General features: G+C 39.7%; 1 protein-coding gene across 1 annotated transcript in view; it reads left to right on the top strand.

Annotated features, from left to right (window-relative positions):
- Positions 1-27,875, top strand: part of LOC141495122 (uncharacterized) — a 170,717-nt gene that overhangs the window by 62,763 nt on the left and 80,079 nt on the right. Inside the window, exons 25-40 of the mRNA XM_074196114.1 lie at positions 224-382; positions 1,370-1,550; positions 3,842-4,053; positions 5,910-6,098; positions 7,054-7,193; positions 9,542-9,704; positions 9,810-9,896; positions 10,829-10,963; positions 11,071-11,190; positions 13,474-13,566; positions 15,232-15,449; positions 16,904-17,097; positions 19,485-19,787; positions 20,084-20,313; positions 26,112-26,279; positions 26,654-26,731. Coding sequence (XP_074052215.1) covers positions 224-382; positions 1,370-1,550; positions 3,842-4,053; positions 5,910-6,098; positions 7,054-7,193; positions 9,542-9,704; positions 9,810-9,896; positions 10,829-10,963; positions 11,071-11,190; positions 13,474-13,566; positions 15,232-15,449; positions 16,904-17,097; positions 19,485-19,787; positions 20,084-20,313; positions 26,112-26,279; positions 26,654-26,731 — 2,670 coding nt within the window. The remainder of the gene's footprint in view (positions 1-223; positions 383-1,369; positions 1,551-3,841; positions 4,054-5,909; positions 6,099-7,053; positions 7,194-9,541; positions 9,705-9,809; positions 9,897-10,828; positions 10,964-11,070; positions 11,191-13,473; positions 13,567-15,231; positions 15,450-16,903; positions 17,098-19,484; positions 19,788-20,083; positions 20,314-26,111; positions 26,280-26,653; positions 26,732-27,875) is intronic.

Raw genomic sequence — 27,875 nt, 5'->3', positions numbered from 1 at the left:
AGAGGGAGATAAGAAGAAAGGAAGAAGAGTCTGAATAAGGACTGTAGAATATAAAGTCATAGAGATGGAGAAAATTCAATTAGCTATGGTGCTAGGTGCTGGAGAAGATACAAAGTGTCAATAAGACAACGATCTCCTCAAGAAACTTATAGTCTTACAGAGATGATATCTAGTCGAACTGTGTAACCTTGGGACTCAATATTGAGGGACCTGTGTCCACTAGGTTCAACTGCAGCATGAGGAGAGCATGTCTCGCCTACATTCCATGTTGGAAGTGAGTTATGGGAAACACTGGGATGAGAGCAACAACAAAAGGAAGCTCCACATCAGCCAGACCTTCAAAAATGACTCTGGTCCAGCCCTGAGCAACTACTTCATGGAGGTAAGTAAGTTCTTTGGACTCTTCCTGAGACTGTTGAAAGGAAAAGGACTTTAAATGGGGGAGAGGAGAACTGAGGTGTGTCTAAGCTATGGTCACAGAGACCTATAATTGAAGGTGAAATTAAGCAGTTATTTAGTTTAGCCCCCTGTTCCAGACAGGGCCATTCTGGGTGAAAGCCAATTGAACTGATGGCCAGGGTACACTTATATCCTATCATGAAGAAGCAGTAAACAGTTAATAGTGACTAGCTTGTGTGAGCCCAACTCTGCTCCTCAGTTTCCTTATTTACAAAATGAGGGAGTTCAACTTGACAATGAACTTCTCACTTAAACCCTTTTTAAGTATTTCTTAAATGCAAAGGTAAAGGACCTTTTTAAAAATTAATTAATTTTAGTTTTCCAACATTCATCCATTTGCAAATTTATAGGTTATACATTTTTCTGCTACCCTACCTTCTTCCCCCCCCTCCTTTGGCAGGTAACATTCTGGTAAAGTTGTATATATACATTTGGTTGGTTTTTTTTTTTTACATTTAACTAAGGGAAAAGAAAGAAAACAATGAGATAGGAAGGAAAACATAAGAGGAGTTTTAAAAAAGTGAGCATAGTATACATTCGGATTCTGTGGATTTTTTCCCCTATGGACATGGATGGCGCTGCCCATAACAGATTTCCCAAGGTTGAAGGACCCTTATTTTGTTAACCTATGTTGTTGTCATGGACCCCTTTGGCTATGGTGAAGCCTATAGTCCTCTTCTCAGAATCATGGTTTTTAAATGTACAAAATAAAATAGCATTGCAAAGAAAACCAATTATCTTGAAATGTAGTTATCTAAATATGTAAAAATTTAATAAATCCAGGTTATAATCCCCTGCTTTAAAACAATTATCCAGTAATTTCTTATGATTTCATTACCATTATGACTGCTATCCTCTGGAGAAGTGCTGAGGATGCCATAAGTCCCTCCTGGGTCCTTTGCTTCCCTAGTTCCTGCTGCAGGTGCCAGAGAGGCAGGTGGATTACCGAACACAACTCCAACACTCGAGCTTTTTGCAAGGTCATGTGGAGAGCAGCACTCATCTGAAGGTGCAGTATAATGGTCGCCTGCCCTTCATGGCTGGGCTTCAGTGGAAGGACATGTCTCGAGGTCTTCAATGGAAATGGGAAGGTGAGAAGTTGCAGGGCAATTCCAATCTTATGTGGCTGTCCTTGGTGCTGAGATATCTTTCATAAGTGACTTCAACAGGGTCCAGTTTAGGAGCCATAGAAGAGTAGAATGAATTAATGTCATATCCAGTGTGGCTTCCTTTGTCCTATGCTAACTCTATGAACCACAAACAAATAAGTCTCTTGCACTTTAAGTGCTTTTAAGTGAAGCAGTGGATAGAACCCTAAATCTAGAGTCAGGAAGACTCATCTTCCTGAGTTCAAATCTGGCATCAGATATTTAACTAGCTGTGTGACATCATTTATCTATTTGCCTCAGTTTCCTCATCTATGAAATAGGCTAAACGAGGAAATACAAACCGTTCCAAATGGGGGGTCACAACGTTGCAAGCAACCAAGAACTTGACAATGCCTTGAAGGCAGGAATTTCATATTTTTTTTGCCTTTCTTTGCCTTTCTAACATTTAGCATAGGTTCTGATCATGGTAAGCCAAACTATGTAGGAAAAGTCTCATGGGAATAAATTAGAAAAAAAGAGGCCAAGTTAGAGGAGGCAGAACCCTTTTTTTATTCAAATTCCCATTGTCATTCTGGAGATAATCCTCTAAAAAGCAGCCAAAACTCAAATATTGCAGGGGATCAGTGATCTCATTGATGTGAATCCTCTCTCTAAAGATGCACATCCAGGGGGCGGCTAGGTGGGTAGTGGATAAAGCACTGGCCCTGGAGTCAGGAGTACCTTAGTTCTCAGACACTTAATAATTACTTAGCTGTGTGGCCTTGGGCAAGCCACTTAACCCTGTTTGCCTTGCAAAAACCTGAAAAAAAAAAGATGCACATCCTAATCTTTCCATTCCTGTTCATTCTGTGAGACCCTTGTCCACAATTTTTCATAAATTTGCCACAGTGGGTCAGCTCAACAATTCAAGGGCCTTACTCAATTTCTCTTGATGTTACAAAGATATCACTGGTGCGCATAGGCTTTCTATTGCTCCCTCCTGCCCAACTATTTCTTCTGCAACCTCTTAACCAACTCTGTTACAGCAAAAAAATTATTTTCTTTTCCTTCCTTGTCCTCTCTCCCCTTCCAGGTTTAGAACCATGAGTCATGATTAAATCATCTTTGCCATTGTTTCTGGATAGGTGTCAATCTACTCCTCTTTGGTCCCACTTACCATCCTTGTAACTTGTCCAAATCAAAATCATCCCTGACCCTCATTTCCTGATATGTACTGTTTCCCTTATTAGAATATAAGGTTTGACATCACCAATATGGGAATTAGTTTTTCCTTGACTGTGCATATTGGTTACAATATGGTTTTTCTTTTCTTTTTTTTTTCTGATGGAGGGGTAAGAGTAGAAAGGAAAGAAAACAGATTTGTTAAATTAAAAAATTGAATTGAAAAAAGTTTATTTTAAAAGGATGCACATTTCTTGAGAACAAGGACTGCCTTATTCCTTTTGTATCTCCAGCACTTAGTAAAATGGTTGGAATATAGTAAGTGGTTAGTAAATACCCTTGTTCATTTAATTAACCAGTTATAATTTTCTTTCAATATGACTAACTCACCATTTTTTTTTCTCTCCACTCATACATTTCTTTGATGTTATTCTTTACTCCAGCTCTTTGTAATTCCTTATTTGTAATATGTTACAGCCAACTTGTACCCATTCATCACTGTCTGGATGATAATCACTTTCAAATTAGAGACTCTAGTGTTCCTTGACTCACAACCACGAAACAACACTGGCAGAATATTGGCGCTGGGCTACTATTATCAGCCTATGTTAAGAGTTAACATCTATGGTCTCATGTACCTGACTCCTTCCTAGCCTCTTGTTTTGTTTAGGTTTCCAGATTCAGCAGAAAGTAGAATTTTAATGTAATAACAACATCAATAGTAATAATAAATAATATTTATGTAATGCTTTATGGTTTTCAAAGATTTATATATGTTATCTCATTTGATATGCACAATAACTCTGAAGTAGATGCTATTATTATGCTATTATTATCCCCGTTGTTCAGATCAAGAGACTGAGGCAGACAGAAGTTAAGTGATTTATCCAGGATCATCTACCCATTAAGAATCTAAGGCAGGATTTGAACTTATATCCTTCTTCTTTTCTGTTTAATTCCGTACTCTATCCACTGCATAGCTTAGATGTGTTTGGGGTCTGGATAACTTCTCTGTCTTTTTTTTTCCTTAGTAGAAGGTTCTGGTCTCATGACTTCCATTCTTCTTGTCCTTCCCTCCCTCTTCTATTTTCTCTCTCCCCACCCCCAAACAGGTGTACTCAACTTGGATACCCCATGGTTGCTGTTGTCCCTGACTCACAGGCTGCACCAACCTCACCGTGCTACTTACCAGGCCACCTGGGAGCTGACAGCAGGGAAGGCCCTGTCCATCAAGAACCTGGTGGTAGAGTTGTCCTGTAAAGACAGAATTCGAGACAAAGAAGGGAAGATCCACATTTATACACCAACTACCACCTACCTCAGAGTGAGTAGAGAGGCATCTGTTCATTGGTTAGATATATCATAAGCACTCAAGAAAACATATCCCTATATAATTAAGCTATGTATTCTATATGTTTAGAAATACCTATTGAATTAAGCTATACATAGAGAAGATTAACACACACACACACATATACACACACACACACACACACACACACGTGTGTGTGTGTGTGTGTGTGTATATGTGTGTGTGTGTATGGAATTTGTTTTGCTCAGCATGCTGGAGTCCCTGTACATAGACTCCTCCTTACTCAGCTGGCCTCTAGTCCTTATCAATGCCTTGCGACCTGGTCTTGGAAGGTCAGACTCATTATAGTTCAGGGTACTTGGTCTTGCATCATCAATAAATATGTGTGTATACATAAATGTAAGCATAAGCTGAGTAATCACCTTGGGCATACTACTTTATTCTTCTAGACCTCAAGATATTAATGATTGATACTTATATGTGGCCCTTTGAAATTTGCAAAGTTCTTCAAAAATTTGTGGAGGAAGCTAGTTTAGATAGAATTATTTTCATTTTCCAGCTCCAGAAACTAAAGCTCACAGAGGTTAAATCATGGTAATTAACCATGGTCATCCAATTAGAAAGTATCAGAGGTGAATTTGAAACTGTGCTCTTCTGATTCCTGGTAACCCTTTCCATTACCCAATGATGCTCTTTAGCTCTAAAATTCTAGGATCTTGCTATCCTAAGTGACCTTGTGGTGTCTGTGTGTGTGTGTAAATCTCCCTAATTGACCAGTTTCTCCCTTGAAGAGGCCTCTTATTCTCCCTTCCTTGGCTTGCTCAAAAGCTGTTCTGTTGCAGGTTTATCCCAAGCTACACTTGAGTTTTTGTGATAGAATGAGAAAACCTTTAGGACTGCCCAGTTTCTTTGTTGGTTTTCCCCTCTTCTTTAAGCCATAGAGCCAAGATTTTAAACTAGGTCCATGGTCCTCTAAACCCAATGACCTATAAGTTTCCTATAACTTATAAGATTTTTTTAAATTACACATCCTGTAACAGTTGTATCAAAAGGAAAGTAGGATGCCCCTATATGGTGTGGTTTGAAGAATTCCAAATGGTGTAGATGGTAAAGTGTTAGTCTTAGAGACCAGAAAAATCTTTCCTCAGATGCATGTTAGCTATGAGACCCTGGGCAAGTCACTTCTCTCAGTCTTACTTTTTTCATTTGTACAATGAGGATGATAATGCCACTTAACTGCCAGGCTTAATGTGAGGGGAAGAATGAGAAAAAATTTGTAAATCTTAAAGGTCTATACATGTACTAGCTAAAACACTTTAACCTGCTACCCAATGCCTGAGATTTCCATGATTAGAACCTTCTTTGGAACTTTCCATAAAGTTTTTTGATCTTCCAGTCTTCTATATAAACCAATAGACTGTTGGAAAGTGCAATACTTTCAACTTTTGTCCAATAACCTAATTTGAATATTATGAGCAAGGTCCATAAGGATAAAACATGATCTAGTCACAGGGAAAAGTGAGATAAAAATGAAAATATTTAATAGGTTCTAATCTTCATCTGCTCCACAATTTTCTCTCAGAGAACCTTGTCTTTTCTCCTAGCTCAATGGGAAGTTCAGTGTTTCCCCAAATCTGGCTTTGGCTTCATGCTGACTTGGTACCTATGAGTTTTCTTTCCTCTCTGTGGCCTTTTGTTGCCAGCTTCTTGATAGTGTGAGTGGGATTGGCCTTCTTTACCCATCACTCCCAATGCTAGAGGAGATAAGTAGTCTGCCCAGTTGGGCTCTGAAAGCTGGTGCTTTTCCCCAGGGAGGGAAAGGGGAAGGAAGGGAAGAGGACTCTACAAGGAGACTAATTCATTTATAGGCATCCACATTAATTACCTGGGACCAGAATGTTCTCCATAGCCAGGGTGAGCTGGTGACCACTTGGAGTCCCATGATTCAGATCAAGGTTCATCTGGAGAATCACCGGGACAAGAAGCTCTTCCATTGTTGGCTGAAGGGTCTCAGGCAAGGACTGAACCTGACTTCTGCTTACAGACACACAGAGCAAGTGAGAACAAAGCCCCATTTCTGTTTATGGGGTTTGGCTGGGAGGGCCCTGTCCTTTGTCTTTTGTAGCGTCAGTCCCTGAAAACAGAAGTATCACAGGCACTTCTGATGTACAGTAATTCTGCCATCTGGATATATGACACCCAGTCGCTTTGCTTAGTATGCCCAGAATCCTTGCTCTGATCATTGTGCATAGTCCCCTCTTGCTCAGCTGGCCTCTAATCCTTTTAAATGCCCTGCATGGTGGTTCTGGGAGACCATACTCAGTCCAGTGCAGGGACTCTAGTTTGGCATCATCAATCAACCAAGCAAGCATTTATAAATGCTTATTCTGGTCCATATTAAGTGTTAGGGAAACAAAGAAAGGCAGAAACAGTCCCTATTCTCGGAAACTTTATGCTGTAATAGGGGAAACAATATGTAAATAAAAAATCTATGCAAGATACATACAAACTTACATATACACAATAGCCTTGGCCCTAAAGGGACTTGTAACAAAAAGGGATATAACAAGTAAATAAATAGGTATATGCTATATACATTCATACAGACACATATTCACATACATACATAGTCTCTCATTGTAATGTAGGAGACAACATGTAGACAATTAGATATAAACATGTCATGCATATATATGTGTATATGCAAACACATTCATATAAGCACACATCCATGTGTGCACACATATACATATTGTCCCTCCTTTGGGGACCTTGCCTTGTAATGGTGGAGACATCATGTAAACAATTAGACATATATAAGAGTCATATATACATACGCAGTATAAACATTTGAAAGCCATAGGGTGGGAGTAGCTGTTTTTCCGATGTGAGGTCCTCAAGGTTGCCAAGTATAATCAGTGCCTGAATTGTTAACCATTGTTTCCCTTCAGGGGGTTTGTGACCTTTTCTCTCCTCATGCTTAGTTCCTTGACTTTGTATTTCCCACTGCAGCCCAGAAAGACTACTGTGTTAATAATGGCCCTGTGGACTGATTCTAAAAGTCAACCCACTGGATTGCACCTGGAGGGCCAGCTGGAGGAGCTGAAGAAGGAGAAGCTACTGTTCCAGAAACGAGGAACCCTCCAGCTCAGGTCCACAGACATCCTTCCCAAAGGATTATGGCTATCAGCTAGCCCCGATTTCCCTTCCCATCTCATCCCTCCCTCAAGAAGTATATATAGTAACAAAATCAAGGAAATCTACCTTAGTTTCCTAAGAAGAAGTCTTCTTCTCACTAAGGGAGTAGCTTTTTTCAAGAATGCAAAATGGAGGGGCAACTGGGTGGCACAATGGATAGTGATGGCCCTGGAGATAAGTTCAAATGAGTTCAAATCCAGCCTCAGACACTTAATAATTACCAAACTGTGTGTCCTTGGGCAAGTCACACCCCACTGTCTTGCAAAAACAAAAAAAAAAAATGAGTGCAGAATGGAGTTGTGTGGAGTGTCCAGGGGGAGCAGCTCCCTTGGGACCTAGGACGATACTCACAGAGCAGACACCAACCCACTGAGCATATGTTTGTAGGCTATCATTTAGTCAGCATGCATTTATTAAATGTTTACTATTTGCTAGTATTATTAAGCCTGAGAATACAAAGAAAATAAGAAGCAGTCCTTAATTTTAAGAAGCTCACAATCCACAATTAAATGGAGACAAGATGCAGATAGCTACATATATGTGTGTATATGTGTATGTCTATATCTGTATAGTAAAAATGGCAGATCATTTCTAAGAAAAGGCACCCGTAGTAGGCAGTAGAGCTATGGGGAAAGTACTCTTGAAGAATGTGATATTTGAGCTGAAGGAAAATCAGAGAAAACCAAAGGTCAGAAGTGAGAGCATTCTAAGCAAAGGAGACAGTCCATGAAAAGACATGGAGTCTGGAAATGAGGTAATTTGTATGAGGAACAAGCAAGATCATTGTTGTTGGATTACAGAATATATAACCCATAAGGCTTGCTTGCTACTCACACCAGTGAGTCTGAGTCCAGTTTGAACTAATCTCAGAGGCTGCTTTTGGGGACTGTGGCCTCCTCTGAGATTTGGAGCAAATGGCTGAGAGCTTGTTTCTAAATCTTTTCAATAACTTTGACCTGGAGCTTGGAACATGTCTTCTCTACTGTATGGATGTGTTTTGATTAGACCTGTGTGGACTGGAGGCAAGTCATTTTTTCTTTCTTTGAGGATCCTGTTTACTAACTGATTGATCTTGGGTAGGTCAATTAACTTCTCTTCACCTTAGTTTTTTTTTTTTTATGAAAGAAGAGCCATTGTATTAGATGGCTTAAGAAGTCTCTTCCAGCTAGGTAGTGCAGGTCAGGGAGTATTCGACTTGAAATCAGGAAAACTGAGTTCAAATCCTGATTCAGGAACTTAACTATGTGTATCTAGTCACGTTAATAGCAAGTCATTAGCTTAATAGCTGACTCTAGTAAGTTAATCAATGAACATTTATTAAACACTAAAAGTAAATTCTTTTTGTTTTTTTTTTTGTAAGGCAATGGGGTTAAATGACTTTGCCCAAGGTCACACAGCTAGGTAATTATTAAGTGTCTGAGGCTGAATTTAAACTCAGGTCCTCCTGACTCCAGAGTTGGTACTCTATCCACTCTACCACCTAACTGCCCCCCCCAAGTTTTTTTTTTTTTAAGACAGCCTCTTCCCTCAAGGAGTTTACATTGCTTAACTTTTCACAGTTTCTTCAGATGTAAAGTGGAGATAGTAACACTTTCCAAGGCTGATATCGGGATCAAATAAAATAACATGTTAAAGCATTTTCCAGACCTTAAAGCATTATTTAAGGGTTAGCTATTATTGAACCTTTGATCTATAAAATAAGTGGATTAGAATAGATGGTGCTAATGTCCTTAACTTCAGATCCTACTTTTGATTCTATATCTGTAAGACCTTAGATGAGTCACCTAATCTTTTTGGGTCTCAGTTGTAAAATGGGGATAATAGTATCTTATCTTCCTGGTGGTTGTTAGGATCAAATGAGATAATGTATGCAAAGCACTTTATAGACTTGAAGGCATTATATAAATGCTAGTTATTATGTCATTATTATCATCTATGAACATATGAGCTGTAAAATGAGAAATTTGGTCTGGATGACTAAGCTCCTGGGTTCAAATCCTGCTTCTGACTCTACCCATGTGAGTTGGACAAGTCACTTCTCTAGACCTCAATTTCCTTAACTATAAAGCCAACTAGATGTGAAATGAAATGTAAACTGAATTGGATGATTTTAAGAATTCTTTCAACTTCAAAACTATTATTGTATTACTATGATCCATGATCCTTTCCAGCTCCAATTGCTCCTAAATGAATTGAATATGAAGAGAGACCTTGGGGATAGGGTCTATGATAACTCTAAGCTACTCTGTGGGAGCAGCCCATTTGTTTCTTACTGCTTTTCTCCGTGGTGCCCCAATTCTAGGCATCCCTTAAAACTGCCCATCCCTCAGAGCCTCCTCCTGCAGGAGACATTTACTGTGGACAAAAGCCAGAAGCAGTACATATTGGAGACCAAAGTCTTGGTGAATGGACTGGAAGAATGCCTGCACACACTGACCCTGGGCTACCAGGCTGACTACCCCTATGTGAGTGGACCAAGGAGACTGGGCTAGAGAAGGGGAGGATAGGATAACTGAGATAATGAACTGCTTAAATCTATAAGTACATGCATGTTTTTGTGTTCCTCATAGATTTGTGTTACTTTGACTCATCCATACAATAGCAAGTTCATTCCCAAGAACATAGACACATGTATGTTGACAAGGATTCCACAAAACGTAAGTGAGATGCTTGATGAGGCCATGGGATGGGGGCAGGTAAGGGAGAGAAGATCTTTATTAATGAAACCTGTGACAACCAAGACTCAAATGTTCCCGGCATTTGGGCTTGTCCCAGAATTTTCACTGAGAAGGGAAGGTGAGGAATGTTTGTCTTTTCAAAGAAGCAAAGAACAGGATACTTTCTGGTGAGAAAAATTCAGTTAATATTCCTTAAACAGATTTCATTATGCTGCATCCCTTTTGAGAACCCATACTACTCTTTCTTTGCTGGCCAAGTCAAGTCTAAATTTATAGTAGTGTTGGAAAGGGGCCTGGGGACCCAGATCTGAATCTTGCTCCTATTGATTATTAGCTATATGACCTTGGGCATGTTCTTGGATCTCTAGACTTCAGTTTCCTTCTCTGTCTCCCACTTCCCTGGGACTTAGTTCCTCATCTGCCATTATTGTTCAGTTGTTTAATTATCTTTATCACTATATTTGGGATTTTCTTGACAAAGGTACTAGAGTGGTTTGCCATTTCCTTCTTCAACTCATTTTACAGATAAGGAAACTGAGGCATAAAAGGGTTAAGTGACTCACCCATGGTCACCCAGTTAATAGATGTCCAAGGTGTCCAAAGTAAAATTTGAACTCAAATCTTCCTGATTCCGGACCTGAGCTCTAGCTGCCTGTCTGTAAGGCAATTTATAGTACAGTGGAGAGAGTACTTTGATTTTTTTTTTGGAGGGGGGAGTCAGATAATCTGGGTTCAAAAAATTGTTCTGCCACTTACTGTCTATTGGACTTTGGGCAAGTAAGTTAACTCCTTTGGGCCTAAGCACATACATGAACATATATTTACATGCAAAGCATCTGTAACTACTTGTTCAATATCCATATCAAAGGGAGGGGGTTTGTAACAGCATCCACAACCTACATTTATTCCAGGGTAACCAGGAGGTCGAGGCTGTTTTGAAAATTAACCAGAAAGATATTCTACATTTGAAGGGAAGACATCATAATAACTCTATGGAAAGAGATTTTCGTCATGGCCTGAACTTAGATTTGACCCATTCTACTCAGGTATCCAAGGTTATGTGATGTCAACTTGGCTCCAGTCTTGCTTAAGATTCTCTTAGCTTTCTATATACAGAGGAATGCATATCACTGGTTGTATTTTTTTTCCTCAGCTGAGAATTCCCCAAGCACTGGGCCTTAATGGCGAGATCTTCTTCACACAGCACCCCAAGGGAGAGTTTGACTGTGGTCTAACTATGCAAGCTGCTGTCAGCCAGAAGGTCACATCTCAGGTAGGGTAGCTGACCTATCCCTCTCTCTCTGGAGTTGCAGAGGAGATGGTGGGTCTGCTTTATTTTGGGTTTCCAAGTTCCCTTCTGAAGTGAGAGATCTTAGGTGAAAAATTCACTTTCACTGATAAATAGGTCTCTAAAAGATCAGACTTTCTGCTCTCCAAGCAGGTCTTAGTGAAATGTATAAGCTTATTGGAAAAAGGAGCTTGTGATAGGCAGGAGGGGGCAAGATTGGAAAAGGACAGAATTTGACACTCTCAGATTTGTTCTTTCAGCCTTTTGCAAGTCTTTCAAACATCATTTGAACCCTTTTCTGTATGCTCTGGGGGAATGGTCAGTTGTATGGTTTAAAGGCTTGGAATTTCTTTTGTTCTGGGTTTTTGTGACACTGTCAACTCTACAGGTTCTCCTACCTGTCTTACTGTTATTTTTTTCAGTCTCTTCTACTATATTCCCTAACTGTAGATGTCTCCCAAAGGTCTGTCCTGGACCCTCTTCTCTCTATACTCTCTCACTTAATGATCCTATCAACACCTGTAAGTTTAGTCATCATCTCTATGTGGATGACTTCCAGATCTCTATATCTAGCTCTGGTCTTTCCCTGGTGCTTCCATCCTACATTCTAATATTATTGGACTATAAATTTAGACCTGGAAGGGACCTTAAAATCAACCAATTCATTTTATTGATGAGATAACTCAGGACCAAGGAGGTTGTCACTTGAATTTCTTCTCTTCTGTACTTATAAATCACTAACACCCTTTGGGGCATTTCGAATTCTTGCAAAGAAGTTTGAAAAAAAGAGGCCATTAATCCATATAAAAGGATCCCAATGGAACATTATTTAGTCTTAATTTTAAAATGTACTACTATGTTTTATTGTATTTTTATTTATTTTGTTAAATATGTCTCAATTACATTTTAATCAGTAGTACTGTGGGTCTTATATTTGATATTTCTACTTGTAAACATCTCAAACTCACCATATCTAAAAAATAGAACTCATTTCTCTGGCTCTCCTCCTAATTTTACTATTTGTTAAGAGTATCACCATCCTTCCATTAACCAAGTTTTGTAATATCGGTACCATTCTTGATTCCCCACTTTCCTTCACCTCATATATCAGTTGCCAGATCTTGTTGAGTCTTCTCTTGGAAATCTCTCCAATTGCATTTCAGGCCTGAATCACCTCTTGCTTGAACTATATTACAACAGCTTCTAACTGGTCTCCCTTTCCAAAGACCTTCCTCCACTGAGCTGCCAAAGTGATTTTCCTAAATCACAAATCTGACTATGTCATTCTCCTGTTTGTTAAACTCCAGTATTTCCCTATTACCTTTAGGGTTCAATATAGGGCTCTTTATTTGGCATTTAAAGCCTTTCATAATCTTATACCAACTTACTTTCTAGCTTTATTGTATTAGCCTCTTTTTCAAACTAGTCTGTTTTCTATTCCAATCTCCAGTCTCTTTGTCTTTGCCCCAACTGTTCTCTTTGCTTGGAATGCATTCTTTCCTCTCTTTTGCCTCTTAGAATCCCTAGTTACCTTCAAGATTCAAAACAAGTCCTTTGCACAAAACCTTTCCAGATCCCCACTGTGTCCCCCTAGCTACAATTATCTTCTCTGCCTCAATTACTTTCCATTTATTGTTGAATGTTCTATCACTACATGGTATATATAAACACACACATATTTGTATATTTATAATAAACATGTATGTATGCATGGGTATGTATATACCCATGCATACATACATGAACTGATACAGCGGTATGCTGGTAAATGTTTAACAATCAGCTCTGAAAAAGTAGGACACACTTTTAAGTTTAATCTGCATTTTTAACATTTTATTTACCACTTTCTCAACTTTAGACAATTAACAAAACAATAAATCAAGCTGTGGGTCACTGTAGTATTTGCCAGTTTCTGAGTTGTAAAGACTTATATTGGTAAATTTAATAATCAGCTCATAGAAACTGGTACAAGCTGGCTTTAACACACCCCTGCTTTCCTATTTACCTTGATTATATTTGTATATACATTTGTGTGTATATGTTGTATCCCCTATTAAAATATGAGTTCCAGAGGACAGAGGCCATCTCTATATCCTCAGTATCTGATACACAGTATATGACTTGATAAATATTCTTTGATATTGGCCTGAATTCAGTTTTTGATGAATTTTCTACCCTGAACCTCCAACACAAGGGCCTCCCCTGGGCTCCTGAGAGTACCCAGCTCTGACTTTGATTTTCTTTTCTTCTTTCTTCTCATCCCTGCAGTTCTTGCTTCAGCTGAATGGATCCAAGTCTCACTTTGGATTTTTCTCCCAACTTAGGCATCCTGCTAGGGTAACACTTCCTCCAAATTTCCAGGTATTGTATCATTTGTAGAATTCCAAATGGCCTCCCACATGTGATTTGGGGAACTGGGGGATGAGAATGGACTCAAGGAGGCTCTATTTTTAAAATGCTGGTTTGGGAGGGACCCAAGGTAGAACTGAAACAAAAATAGACCCTACCAAGCTTTTTCTGTTATTTAGGCTACTCAAAAATAATCAGAGTTTTTTGGTTCTTTATGGGATGAAGTAGTCAAACTTTTTCATAGCTCTTTTCCCTTTGAAATACAGGAAGAGAATGTCCCAAGGGACAATGATTTATACTTTAATGAAAGGTGTTATGGGATGCTACTGTTGCTAATAACTGTACTAACCATTTATCTCATTTGATTCTCACATCAACATGGAAAATAGGTGTTATTATTATTCCCATTTTTATAGATGAGGAAACTGAGGCTGCCAGACTTTTAATGTCCAGGATCATATAGCTATTAAGAAGCTAAATATCCACAATGCCATCTAGTGAATAAAGTACTGGTACTAGAAATGGAAATACCTCTGTTTGAATCTCACTTGAATGTCACTTGAGTGACCATGGGTCAGTCACTCAACTATAATAAAATCAGAATAGTGAATTCTATGCTATCTTTGTTTCATAGACCAGATGAAATAATGTGAGAAAGGAATACACTTGGTACCCTTTAAAGTGCTAGGCAGGCATCAGTTCCCCTAATTTTTTGCCAAATGTATTTCCCTCCTGGGAAGAGATTTAATTTTAAGAAAATAAAGTAGATCAGATCAGGCAAAATGTTTGGTGTCCCTGAGATAGGAGGGAGAATTAGTTTTAGGGTTTACTTGGTCTACTATACCTGAGCAGAAGGACTAGAACTGTTTCATTTATATTGATATAGTCTTTGTTTTTCAGTTGATTCAGTCATATCTGATTCTCTGTGATCCCATTTGGGGTTTTCTTTCTTTTTTTTTTTTTTTAGATCCATTTGAGGTTTTCTTGGCAAAGATACTACAGTGGTTTGCTTTTTCCTTCTAGCTCATTTTCCAGAAGAGGAAAACTGAATCAAAAAGGGTTAAGTGACTTACCCAGGGTCATACTGTTAGTAGGTGTCTGATGTCAGATTTGAACTCAGGAAACTGAGTCTTCCTGGTATTCTATCCACTGTACCACTTTAACTGACCCAATCCTTGTTTCTTTAGGTTTTTTTTTTTGTTCTTGCAAGGCAGTAGAGTTAAGTGACAGCTAAGTTAATATTAAGTGTCTGAGCCTGGATTGAACTCAGGTTCTCCTAACTCCAGGGCTGGTGCTCTATCCACTGCTCCACCTAGCTGTGCCCACTGTGCCACCTAGCTGCCACCACTGTGCCACCTAGCATAAAATTTATTTGAGTAGAAAAATTATTTGAAAAACTAGCTAATAATGCCAAAATGTATATACTAAATGTGATATAAAGCCCAAAGATACCATGCATTTTCATGTTCAAAGAGTAGAGTTATCCCTGTGGATTTAAGTGAGCTGGAAAGACTTTATGGAGGGGATAAAACTTGAATTGGACTTTGAAAGATAAGTTGATTTTGGATAGACTTGTCTTTCTCTCCTTCTCCAAACCATGCCTGCTTTGTGGCTCCCTTCTGTTATAGGGAAAATTCCCGTTGTGACGCTCTTGCCCTCATCTGATCTACTCTGTAGGTCCAGGTTGCTGGTAAGCAGTACAAAGATCGAAGCGTCAATGGTTCCTTGTCTGTGCATGCCTCGGGAAAGGAGATGGCTCTACTAGAAGCCAGCATAAACAGAGAGACCAGGAAGAGCTCCCGGGGATGGGATGTGAGTGCTCTCTTCCGACAAACCATCTTCACCGATCCTAGGGCAATGTGGCTTCAACTATCTAGCAAAGTCACTCCAGCAAGGTAAAAGCCTACAAAAGCTCTTTTTGGTCAGGAGATTACTCAGTCAGCAAATGGTTTGGAGAGTGGAGGAATGATATCCTTTCTGATTGGGACAGTTAAAGTGGTACCATGGACTGAATCCCATTATTTGAAATTCATTCCTCTGGGTTACAAATTTGCCTCTAGTGTGGAGTGAGCTAGAGTATCCATTTTAAAATGTTAACTACCCATGAGAAGGCTAACACATTAAGCTCTTTGCCTTTTGAATCCTTATCCCTCCTTTAAAATGCTATTCAAATACTATTTTCTCCATCTCTTTTTCTACTTTCTCCCTCATATTTTCCCTAACTCTGGCATGATAGTGATTCCCACTTGAATATCACAGATTACTTGATTTTGCAGTCCTCTAATGTACTTTTCATATAAAATTATGCTATCTTACCAGCATTTGTATCTTATTTCCCTATTAAATTGTAAGTTTCAAGGAGAGACTGAATTAGCTCAATTTTCTATCTCCCCCATTGCTTTACATATACCATTTTGCACATGGGAAGAGGTGTCAGTTGAATGCAGACATGAGTAAATGAAGCTGTCATTCACAGTGCAGAGTTAGAGTTCATTAAGGATATTGGAAGATAAAAAAGTCAAGTAAAATTCATTCTCTATATTTAAAGAGCATATAGTCTTCTGGGAAAAGTAAGAAATGACATAAATGCAGAAAAAAGCAAGGAAGAATGGGAAAGTATGAGAAGTGCAAAGTGCATTGAAGGTTCAGAAGAGAAAGAGGTCATTTCTATTTGAAGAAGAGAGGTCAGAAAGAACTTCATTCATGCTGGAGATGGTCCTTGGGCTGAATCATGAGGGATAGATAGTGATTGGATCTGTAGAACTGGAGAGGGGAGCTTTTGTTTGCCTCTGATAGGGATCTGAGAAAAGCTACCAAGAGAAAAGGAATATTAATGGGAAAAAGAGAAAGTAAAGATTTGGTAGTATAGAGGTGGCTGGATATTCAAACACTATAAGTTGACTGGGTCATTATATTAAGTATATAGTGTGGTTCAACTGGAGGAAGAACTGACTCTCTCAAATGATAAGACCTGGATTTAGATACCATCTTTGTTGAATGCTATCTGAATGAGCCACAGTAAAAACAACCTCTGTTTTCTCTGTAATCTGCAAATCAAAAAAATCTGTAAAATTAAGAGATTGAGGTAGATGTGCAGTGAAGTCCCTTCCTGTTCTAGTCCCTAATAGATTCCTATGCCAGGAAGTAATGTTAGTACATTGGCTTAAGAAGAAGCCAGGAGGGAATAAAAGGAACCCAAAGAAGAAGGGAGAGACAAATTTTATCTCCTCCATTGTTCTGTACCCAGCATATTCTGCCCCTGACTTAAAATGAAATGCCCAGGAATCTTAAGCCTTTGGGATTGGCTATGGTCACTCTGACCTTATTAGTTTATCTTTTTCCCTCCTAGGTTCTGGTTCTTTACTAAGATGATCCTCGATCAGAACAGTGCCCAGTTGTTTTTCACAGGACTCAAGGAGCAGAAGATGGTACCCATCCTGTCCCTGCAGGGAAGAGTCCAGCACAACATTGACAATTGGGGAGTTGTCCCAAAGCTCCTCGACCTCACTGGATCCCTCAAACAGAAGAACCACAGCAACGAGGGTGTGTCTTCCTTAAGAGCCTGGGAGAGAAGTCTGACAAATGATCCCAAATAGAAAATTTAAGGAGAGAATTTGAGGGTTGGGGGACTTTGAGAGAGTCAATTAGTGAAGAAACATCAGCCGAGACCCCCAAATATTGAGAACCCAAAGGCTAAGTTGAATAGTAGCTGTCTTGAAGTCAGAAAGACTCATCTTCCTGAGTTTTAATCTGGCCTCAAACCCTTACTAGCGATGTGACCCTGGGCAAATCACTCAACCCTACTGGCCTCAGTTCCTCATCCATAAAATGAACAGGAGAAGGGAATAGTAAATCACTCCAGTATCCTTTTTCAAGAAAACCCAAATGGGGTCACAAAGAGTTAGACATGACTGAAAAACAACTGAACAAGAAATGTTTATTTATCTGTTGTTTTACATGCTGTTTTCCTCCTTAGTAGAATTTAAACAAATTCCTTGAAGGCAGGGACTGTTTGCTTTTTGTCACTGTAACAGCAGAGCCTAACACCATGCCTAGCACATAGCAGGCATTATTTAAATTGATATTGAATTGAATAGGGTAATAACTTTATGAATATAGGAGCATCATGGAATCAACAGAACTTGGCAACTAATGATACAAGAGAAAGTTTAGAAAGAATGGAGGTTAAGAGTGAAGAGTTGAAGATAGGAATCTAGGTTACTAGGATTATGATATGATCAATAGATGTAGGGGTCTTTGGAGAAGGGGGAAGTTTAGGGGGAATGATCATGAATTCTGTTTTGGACATGTTAGAATTGAGGTGTTGATAGAATTTCTAGTTAGACATAGCTAGCAGATATTGGGCAATATAGGATTGGCATTCCATAGAGAGAACAAGTTTGGATAAATAGGATCATCAGTAATCTAGTTAGAAAAGATAGGGTTCAAAGAGAAATGAGAAAAAGACTTAGGACCATGCATTAGTAGACTCTATTTAGGGAATGGAGAGAGATGATGATTCAGCAAAGCAAATTGCAAAGCAGTGGTCAGCTAGATAAGGAAACCAGGAGAGAGCAGTGTCATAGAAACCAAGGACAAAGAACTAGCAAGGGGAGGGATATTTGCAAGAGCTGCAGATAAATCAGGTTCAAGTGTTGTGTTTTTTTTTAAGTAGGAGCAAACCTGGATATGTTTATAGGTAATGAGGAAGGAACTAATAAATAAAGAAAAACTGAAGAACAGGGAGGAAGACAAGAGGAGGTAAAATCAAAACCACAAATAGAGGTATTGGCCTTGGCAAAGAGGACTATGAACAGAAACTGATTTAACATAGATGAAAAGAGAGAGCTCACGGTAGATGGAACTGATTTTTTAAATTTTATTTTGGTGAAATTTAGTAAAATGCTTTTTTATTTTAGTAAATTAGGTGTTAAGGTCTTCTTGTGAGAAGAAGAGAAGAATGTCATGTGAAGGCAAGGGGGTAGGTGGGAGAGAGAGAGAGAGAGGGGAGGGAGGGAAGAATTGGATAGGTTTTTCAAGAAGTACAATAGATGATCATTCAGAGAAAGATAAGATGATTGTTATCCTCTTTATTGGTGAGGGCCCAGCTGAATTATGTCCACGGTGGACTCTGTCAGCTCAGTTGTCTGACTTGTAGCAGTGCTTAACAGAATAGAAAAGAAAGCAGATAGCAAGAATAAGCCATCTTTTAAAATTATTATTTAAAATTTTTTTATTCTTTCAATTTTGGTGCCATAGGACAAAACTCAAGTTGTTTCAGTTCCAATTCTAATAATAGAATGAAGATTTTAAAGAGAGGGAAGTTAAGAGAGAGCAGGCGTAGAGGACTAGGAGAGGAAAAGAGGAGGGGATCTGTCATGAAAATAAGTTTTAAGTGAGAAATAGAGAAGAGTGATGTGGTAAGACAGTTATCAGTAATGGTGAAAACTGACATGTGATAGTGGCTGACTCTGGATAAGAGTGAAGATATAGGTGATAGGAGCTGAAGAAGTTGCTGTATGGTATGTGAGTGTGTGTGTGTAAATGTTTTCAAGAGACCAGCCATTTGAATGTCAAAGATCCCAAGTATGAAGGCTGGGGATGATGGTAATCCAAATACTGAAATTTTTTAGAAAGGAAGAAGATTGACCTGGAGGCTTGATATGGTGCAATAGCAAGGATTTGAATTAGGTGATATAGAAGATGAAAAGAACTTCAAAGCAAGTGAATGGCTGAGTGATAGGCAAAGAGGGAAGTGTTCTCCAAGGGACAATAAGGGGACAATGAATTTGCCACCTCCTAACCTAGAACTTGGGGCCATGAGAAAAGGAACTCCTTACCTAGAGAACATGGCAAGTGATATAGGAAATTACATTCTTCCCCTATTCCTCTGTGTTGAATTGAGCAACCCTTCTTTCTGTTTCTCACAGGAAACCTCAGTCTCCTGATTGATGATGTCATGTTTGGACTCCGTCTGAGGGATAAACACATTTGGGGGAACACCAGCATGCACAGTGTAACATGTGTGATGATTCAGAATGGCAGTCAGGTCATCCCTGAGGAGCTTAAACTGAGGGGACAGCTGCAGACCCAACCTGATGCCTATCATGCCCATGCTACCTTTCATGCTGATGAGACCATTTTGTCCTTGAGTACAGCCTGCATCATGGTTCCAGGGCATAGGCAGCTCTCTGCCAATCTGGTCCACAACAGTAGCACTTTAAGAAATTCAGGTAGGGAAGGCAAACAAAGCCTTGACCCTATACTGGGAATGGATTGGGATTAAGGTGGGGGAGAATGGCAGCTACTCTTGCCCAAGCTCCTGAAAATCCAGAAAAAACCCTTCACTATCCAAGGTTATGGAAGTCACAGTGGTAACAAGACTTTCCAGATAGATTAAAATCCTCATTTTAGTTCTTATCTCTTCTCCCTTCAACTCCGATATAGCTCTTGAGGAAATGGACTGGGTTGAATTTTTCCTAATAGTTTCATTATCTCCATTTCCCTGTCTGTGTCTCTTCCCATCCAGGACTGCCCACTGATGGAGAGATTCTGTTCTCCCATACCTACCTGGCTCCTAACCACAGGCTGACCCTGGGACTGCAGAGCAATGGAAGCCATATTGATGCTGCCTTCAAGGTAGAAGGTCCTTCTGGGGAAATTCAAGAGACCTGGATCACTGCAAACCTGAGCCACAATATTGAGGATTTTAGGCAGCTTGGCATTCCTTTTTCAGTTGAAGGAGACTGTTATTACCAAGTAAGTAATTCCTTAACATGTGGTCTTATTTGAGAGTTGTCTTAGAGTAGATGAAGATGAGGAGGGATGATAAGGGCAGCTATAAGATGCTTGGATGATCTCAAATTTCTTTTAAAACCTAAAATTTTTCCCAACAGTAAACTACAATATGGCAACCCTCAGATCAGACTGTGGAGTTTTTCAATGTCTTTCCTACCTCTTATACTTGAGAGAGTAGGAAAGAAAAGAGACCTGCTAGACCTCATGGGATGTGAGCTTCTAAGGACAACAACCATAGATCCAGGATTAGGTCCTTGACTTATGGATTTAGAAACTTGGCTTTATCAGTTCACCCTGGAGTGATCAAACTGGTAAACCAGAAGGTCAATTTATTAATTTCCCATGGAATCTGAGAAGTGTTGTTACCTAGTAGATAGAGAACCTACCTTGGCATCAGGGAGACCCTGGATTCTAGTCTTGCATCTGAAATATACTGGCTTTGTGACTTTGGTTACCCAAATGAATCAAAGAATCTGTGCCCCAAATGCCTCCACTGCACAACGGTTACCAATCTGATTTGGTAGATGGAATTTGTTCACTGAAAGTTACCACTCCAAATAAAATCGCAGGTCTTGTCCAAAAAAATTGACCATGGGAGATTTGTGGCATGATCATTTAAAAGTTATTTGGCAAGTAGGTAGAACATTAGATTATAGGGACTTGAGTTATGTACATAAAGAACACTTGATTTGTTTCCCAGGAGTTTGGCTACTTCTTGAATGACCTTAGACAAGTGTTTTCCTCTGTTAGTTTGCTCATCTATAAAATTAGGGAATTGGGCTAAAATTCCTTTCATTTCTAAAATGTCACTTACCTATGGTCTAGATATTCTTAAGAGATATTTCCACCAAACTGTGGTAGCTTGTCCAATTACCCATTTGTATTCTGGACATATTTCTAACTGTTACTGATTATGAGTGAGGCAGCATGGCAGTGAAGTGTCACAGAGAATCAGGTATTGGATTTAGAGTAAGGAATATCTGAGCTTAAATTCTACCTCAGGGTGAGTCACTTTTAAAAATAAATAGTATTTTGTTTTTCCCCCAATTACAGATAAAGACAATTTTTAACATTCATTCTAAAAAAATTTTGAGTTTCCAAATTTTCATCCTCCCCCTCCCTAAGATGGTAAGCAATTTGATATAGGTTATAATTGTACACTCATGCCATAACATATTAATTTGTGAAAAAAGAAAAAGGAAAAACAAGGAAAAACTAAAGTAAAAATTAGTGTGCTTCAATCTGCATTTAGACTGAATCATCTCTTTCTGATTTTTTTCTTTTGAAGCAGCATGGCAGTGATATGTCTTAAAGGGTAGAGTTTTGGATTGGAGTAAGAAAGATTTTGAGTTCAAATTCTGCCTCTGACACTAGTTTGGGACATTGGATGGGTCCCTTAACCCTGGTTTGATCCAGTTTCCTCATCTGTAAAATGGAAAAATTGTTGTGAGATTCAAATGAGAAAATAATTGTCAAGTGACTGACCCATAGTAAACTCTTTTTAAATGTTTATTCTTATTTTTCTGTAGAAAAAGGATAAGAAGAGTGACACTCTCACAGCATTATATTGAGGATCAAAGGAGATAAAATATGTAACACACAATATTAAAAATGGTGGTTGTACTTGTTGCTGTGGGGTACAGGGGAAAGATTAGTCTTTGGATTTAAGGAATGGATGCTCAAATCCTGTCTGTTACTACCTGTCAATCTTTCTGACCTCTTTGACCTGCAGTTTTGATATTTGTAAAACAAAGGATGTTGGATGAGGTGGTCTCTAAGGACCATTCTACCTCTATGATCCCATTACTTCTCTGGGTCTCCATTTCCTCATTTGAGAAAAGGGAGAGGGGGAGAGGAAGGAGACCAATTAGACTTCAAGGCCCCTTCCCTCTCTAACTCTATGAACCCAAGAACTTATATAGAAAAAAACAGTGGACTTGAAATCAGATCTGAATTTAGTTTCAGTCCTGTCACTCACTAACACACTTTGCTATGGAATTTTGGAGGTTGCCTTATTGCAGATAAAACAAAACATAATTAATTCTAATATAAATTTTACTGACCCAGCACATGTAGTATGATTCATATGGTATTCAAAAAAATAAACAAAACTTGCCATTATCCACATGCATTAAACCTTAGAGCTCTGTCAGATTTTGAACTCAAAATTCAACAAAAACCAGCTGCCCTTAGAAAAGAAAAACCAAGAATGCTCAAGTCCCCTCTCTCCCTCCTGTGGTGTTGCCAGTTTAAACATTCAGAGCTCTGGGATTCCTTTGGCAAAGAATACTGTGTAGTGAAGAGAAAATAAGTTTGAGAAATATTAGCTGTCTCTCTGAATATCAGTTTGTTCATTTGTAAAATGGGGCTAATAATACAGTTCCTCCCTACTTTGAGGGGATGTTGAGAGTATCAAATGTATGCAGGGGGCTTTTCAAAACAATAATAGTTGGTATTTTTATAGAGCTTTAAGGTTTTCAAGACTTTTTCCATGTAATATCTATAAATATGAGCTATTGTTTTGTTTTCCCTCCAAGAAGGTGGAAAATTTTGAGGAGGAAGTATGTACATTTCTAAGAGACCACCCAGCAGCTGGATAGTAGGAGAGAGGCACACCAAGGTCTGGGGCCTGATCCTTCATCTTTTAAAATTCAATGACAGATTGTGCAAAGGCCTAATCTGGATCATTGTAATTTGGTCTTTAAATCCTGAATTGAAAACTGCAGGGACAGACCTTCTTCCTCTCCTGTCAGATTTGGAGCATAGCACCAAAGGAAACAGGAGACTATCAGTTACATGTTACGATAAGGGACTTTAAATGGATTTTGGATAGGAAGAGGGGAGGGGATGAACCCCTGGGGAAAAAGATTCTTTCCCTCTCTTAGGACTTTCTTCTAACCCTCAGAATGAAGGCAGCGGGCAAGGTGAAGGAAACACAAGGCTGGAGAGTATATGTGTATGTGGGGGATGAGGCAGGGCATCTTTACTGAGAAAAAGTACACTTGATTCTTGCTGTTCATCTTTCATTTTTGAAGTGGACCAATGGTGGTGTCTTGATTTGTGTGTATATTAGATTTTAGTGAGATGGTTGTGCAATATTATCGACCTCACTCTCTCTTCCTCAGTTGTTATAGTTCAGTGGTTAAACAAAAGTCAAGACAATTGGCCATGACTGGTCTTAGATGTCTTACCAAGCTCTAAGTGCTTCATAGCATCTGCTTCAGCCACCTTTGGGTTGTTGAAACAAATTATTCTCATCCACCCATTCCACTAGCAAAGTCTTTACATGCTTGGGGTAGACATCTCCCTAAATAGTCAATGACGTATGTAATTTACCCTCAACCTGGATTGGTCTATCTGCAGAGGTGGTGTATGAAGTGGCCCCTGCCCATGCTACATCCAACTCAGTTAAAGAGGCAGCCAGCAACGGGGGGGGGGGGGGGGGGGGGGGGTAGAAAAAGGTTGATTCCTCCCCTGAGGAGAACCTGGAAAATGACTTATTGATTTGAAGGCAGAATTCCTTCTCAATGAGAATCTCCATCTCACAGATTTAGAGCTGGACAGAGTCTACCTTCCTCACTTTACAGACAGGGTAACTGAGGCACAGAAAGCTTAAGTGACTTGTCCAGGGATCTACAACTAAGTGTCTGAGGCAGGATTTTAAAAGCCCAGATCTTCCTTACTGCAAGTTCAGCTCTCTTATCTACTATGTCTTGATGGCTCTCCAGTTTCTTGCACTTGTGGGGCTTCTCCCTCTCTACCCCAGTACAATGATGGACCTTACACTAGAATATGAAAAAGTTTGTCTCTTGCTCTAACAGTCTATCTTCACTTTCAGTGTCCTCTCATTTTTCTGCATTGTCTTTCCTCTAATTCTTTCAAATATCCAGTATCCCAACTCTGTTGAAACTCTGTCAGCAGACTCTGGTACTTGTTATTGACAACTCAGTATGAATATAAGTCACATAGGAGTATTTGAATGTTAAATATGATTTCTTGTTTTAGATACAAAGATCTCTTTAAAGAAATTTTGGTGGGTAGCAATACATTTTGGGGATTTTTTTCCCCACAATCCCTAAAAATGACAACGTGGGGATAACAAACAGGTCTAAAATCCATTGGTGAGGAAGGGGAATGTCTATCCAAGCATGTGAAGACTTCCCTAGAAGAATGAATGGATGAAAATAATTTGTTCCAATGACCATGAAGGTGACTGAAGCAGGTGTTGTGGATGCTTTACCTTGAAATTGGTCAGACTTTGAAGATGCCAAGTCATCCCTGCTTTCCAGCCCAACTCCCAGTCATCTTGACTTTTGTCTTGCCATTAGACTTCCATGACTCAGAAAAGAGGGGAGCTGAGGACTTTGTGCAACTCTGCCTCACTTAAATCAAATTTACTCCCAAGTCAAGACATCACCCTTTGATGTCATTGGTCCTCTTCAGAAACAAAGGACAAACCATCACCAAAACAACAATAAAAATGGCAGCTTATAGATAAATGTTACTCCCCATAAGACCTAAGCCAGTTATGAAGAAGAAGAGGAACACGACAGTGATATCATCAAATTGAAGAGGCCCCATTAGATTATGAACTCCTTGATGGCAGGAATTGCCTCTTGTCTCTTTTTCTGTCTCTAGAAGTTAGCACCTGGTATGTGTTAAGTGCTTAAGAAATGTGTATTGAGATGAATTGAGGCAGTGTGGTACAGTGGAAAGAATATCCACTCTAGAGAAAATAGTCCTGAGTTCAGATCCTGTCTCTGATACTTACCAACAGTATAAGACTCATCCAAGTCCCCTAATTTCCTTAGACTTTATTATCTTCATCTGTAAAATAGAGAATGACTTTCTGGGTTTCGTTGGATGGTCCCTTGCATTGTAGGAAGTATTTATGCTTTTTAAAACAAATTCACTAATAATAATAATGAGGAGGAGAAGGAAGATAACTGGCATTTATATGGTATCTACTGTATACTAAATATAAGTATATAATACCTACTGTGTGCTAGTTATGAGCACTTATATAATACCTACCGTGTGCGAGGTACTAGGTTTTAGGTACTATGGAATTTTACAAATATTATCTCATTTTTTTTCCCTTGCAATTCTATAAATTAGGCAGAGCAGGCATATTCATTCTCATATTTTAGATGAAATCAAACCAGAATACCAGGAAACCAAATGACTTGGTCAAAGTTACCCAGTGAGTTCATGGTGGAACCAGGAGTAGGTCTGTACTTTTGTCCTTTCTATATGGGGCAGTATTTACTCCATTCTTTTCCTTATTTTGGCAATGGGCAAGTTGATATAGTGCTGGACTTGACTTTAGAAAGACCTCAGTTCAAATCCTACTTTATTGCCTAGGTGATCCTAGGCAAGTCATTTGACTCACCTGTGCCTTAGTTTTCTAATCTGTAAAATCAGGGATTGAATCTTTAAGAATTCTTTTAGTTTTAAATATATTCCAGAAAAGCTAGTATTTATATAGTACTTGAAAGTTTGCTAAACATTTTTACCATCTCATTTATCTTTATAACATCCTATGAGATAGGTACTATTATTATTCTCATTTTCCAAACAAGGAAACTGAGTCACAGAGAGGAGAAGCAAGTGACTCTTCTCACTCAACTAGTCAGTACGTTTGAATCAGGATTGGAAGTCAGATCACCAGTGTTTTCTCTATCCTACCAGCTTCTTACCTTTAGCTCCCCTGTGGCCCAAGGTCAAGGTCTCAAGAATATCTAATCCCCATTGTCTAGAATTCAGGCTCCAGGCTGGTGGCTGGCATGAAGGCTGGCTTGGATGACAAGCACATTAGCATGGCTCTGGAGAGGAGGAAGAAGAAAGGAGGCAGTTCAGAGGAGGTGGTTCTGGGGTTACAGCACAGTGTACCTGGACTCATTGGTGTGGTGCCCTCCCAGCTCCAGGTAAGTGGCCAAGGGCAGGTAAAGCCCTACTCTTTATAGCACATTCTTAGAATGATGTTTTTTAAACAGTCAAAGGACATACTTGTTTTCACTTGCAGGTTAGTGAAAATATAATGTATTTTTTTTCTGCCCAAAACTAACCACCCCCTGAAATTTATCCATGATCCCTCAGTGAGTTCCTAGTTAAAAACTCCTGCTTGATGACCTCTCTTTGGTATTTGTAGATCACTTGTCAAGAATAAGAGGATGGGTAATTGCTGGTACTTTTCAGTGGGGTCTTCCATCTGGGACAAATAAAAGGAGAGAATTCTCTGCTATTGCCCAGATGTACCTCTATCCTTCCAATGTTTAATTATAACTCCTGGGTCCTACAGGTCAGCTGCAGTGGTGAAGCTTCCTCCAGCCAGCTGTCTGGCCACTGTAGTGGAAATGTCTCCCGCCATCCCTTTGAGGTACAGACTTCCTTCTCGACCATGGGGTTCCATAGATGTGGTGCAGTGAGGTTCAACTACTGCCAGAATAGCCTGAGTGCAAGTGGCTGCCATAGGAGAGGACGTGGGCATGAGGTCACAGGAGAGCTGGTACACACATTCTCCCAACTACATTTCCTTCACATTCCAAAAGATGTGAAGGTCAGAGCCTTGCTCAAGTGTCAACCTGGTAGGCTGAAAGCCAGATTAAACCTGACCACAGAGGGACAGGGGATCCATGCCTACTTAGATGTTCAAAATATATCAGGGTTCAAAAAATGCAGAGTGGTTTCCTCTGTGAGGGGAGAAGCTGATACATTCTTCATCAACCATAGGAGGTTCCCCAAGCCATGTGGCCATGGTTTTGAAGGGCATATTCATGCTTCCCTTGACAGGAGAGGTATGTTACTCTCAGCAAGGACTTACTGGCAGGGCTGGGGCATTGCCAAGGTCAAGTTCCTCCAGGATCTGTCACAGAAAAAGAAACTACAGAGTTTAGGCAGTAGGTGGTCAATGACATTACATTCAATAGCAAAAAATAAAAGGATTAAGGGAAGCTTGGAAATCCGAAGAAATCAAGATTCCTTCTACATAAGTGGGTTTATTTGGCTGCTGAACCATGGGGCCAGGATGAACTGGACTTGGGAGCACCAGTGGAGACAGTTGAGGATCCTCCCTGTGCCTTCAAGACTCCAGCTGATGGGGTGGGTGACCTATGGCCCAACCTTGCTAGTCAGCAGGGTCCAAGTCACTGTGGAAGGCCAGCCCCTGAAGGTGGAACTACTGACTTTCTGGGGGAGGAAGACAGAGCTGAAGGTACTGCTTCACCACACCATCCTGAGATGGCTGCAGGCTGGCATTCCTGAGAGAAACTGGCTTCATGGAACAGCTCAGCTTGGGGGTCAGGCAGACCTGAGCCTCGAGGTGTTGAGCGGAGCCTGCAGGGTTTCCGGTGTGGGGAGAAGAGGGAGGCAGCCGCCCAGGCAATGGGAGCTGGCTCTCCGAGGCCACTGTCCCTACTTCCAGGTAGAAAGGAACATGTTCGTCCTAGGGAAGGACATGTTTCAAGCTGCTTTGGCTCTTGCATGCTGCTGGACCATGGTCCAATGATGCCTGTGACGAACTA

Source organism: Macrotis lagotis, chromosome 8 (genome assembly GCF_037893015.1).
Source record: "Macrotis lagotis isolate mMagLag1 chromosome 8, bilby.v1.9.chrom.fasta, whole genome shotgun sequence".
Lineage (NCBI taxonomy): Eukaryota > Metazoa > Chordata > Mammalia > Peramelemorphia > Peramelidae > Macrotis > Macrotis lagotis.
The sequence above is the reverse complement of the archived record's forward strand: the minus strand, read 5'-3'. Positions and strand labels throughout refer to the sequence as shown.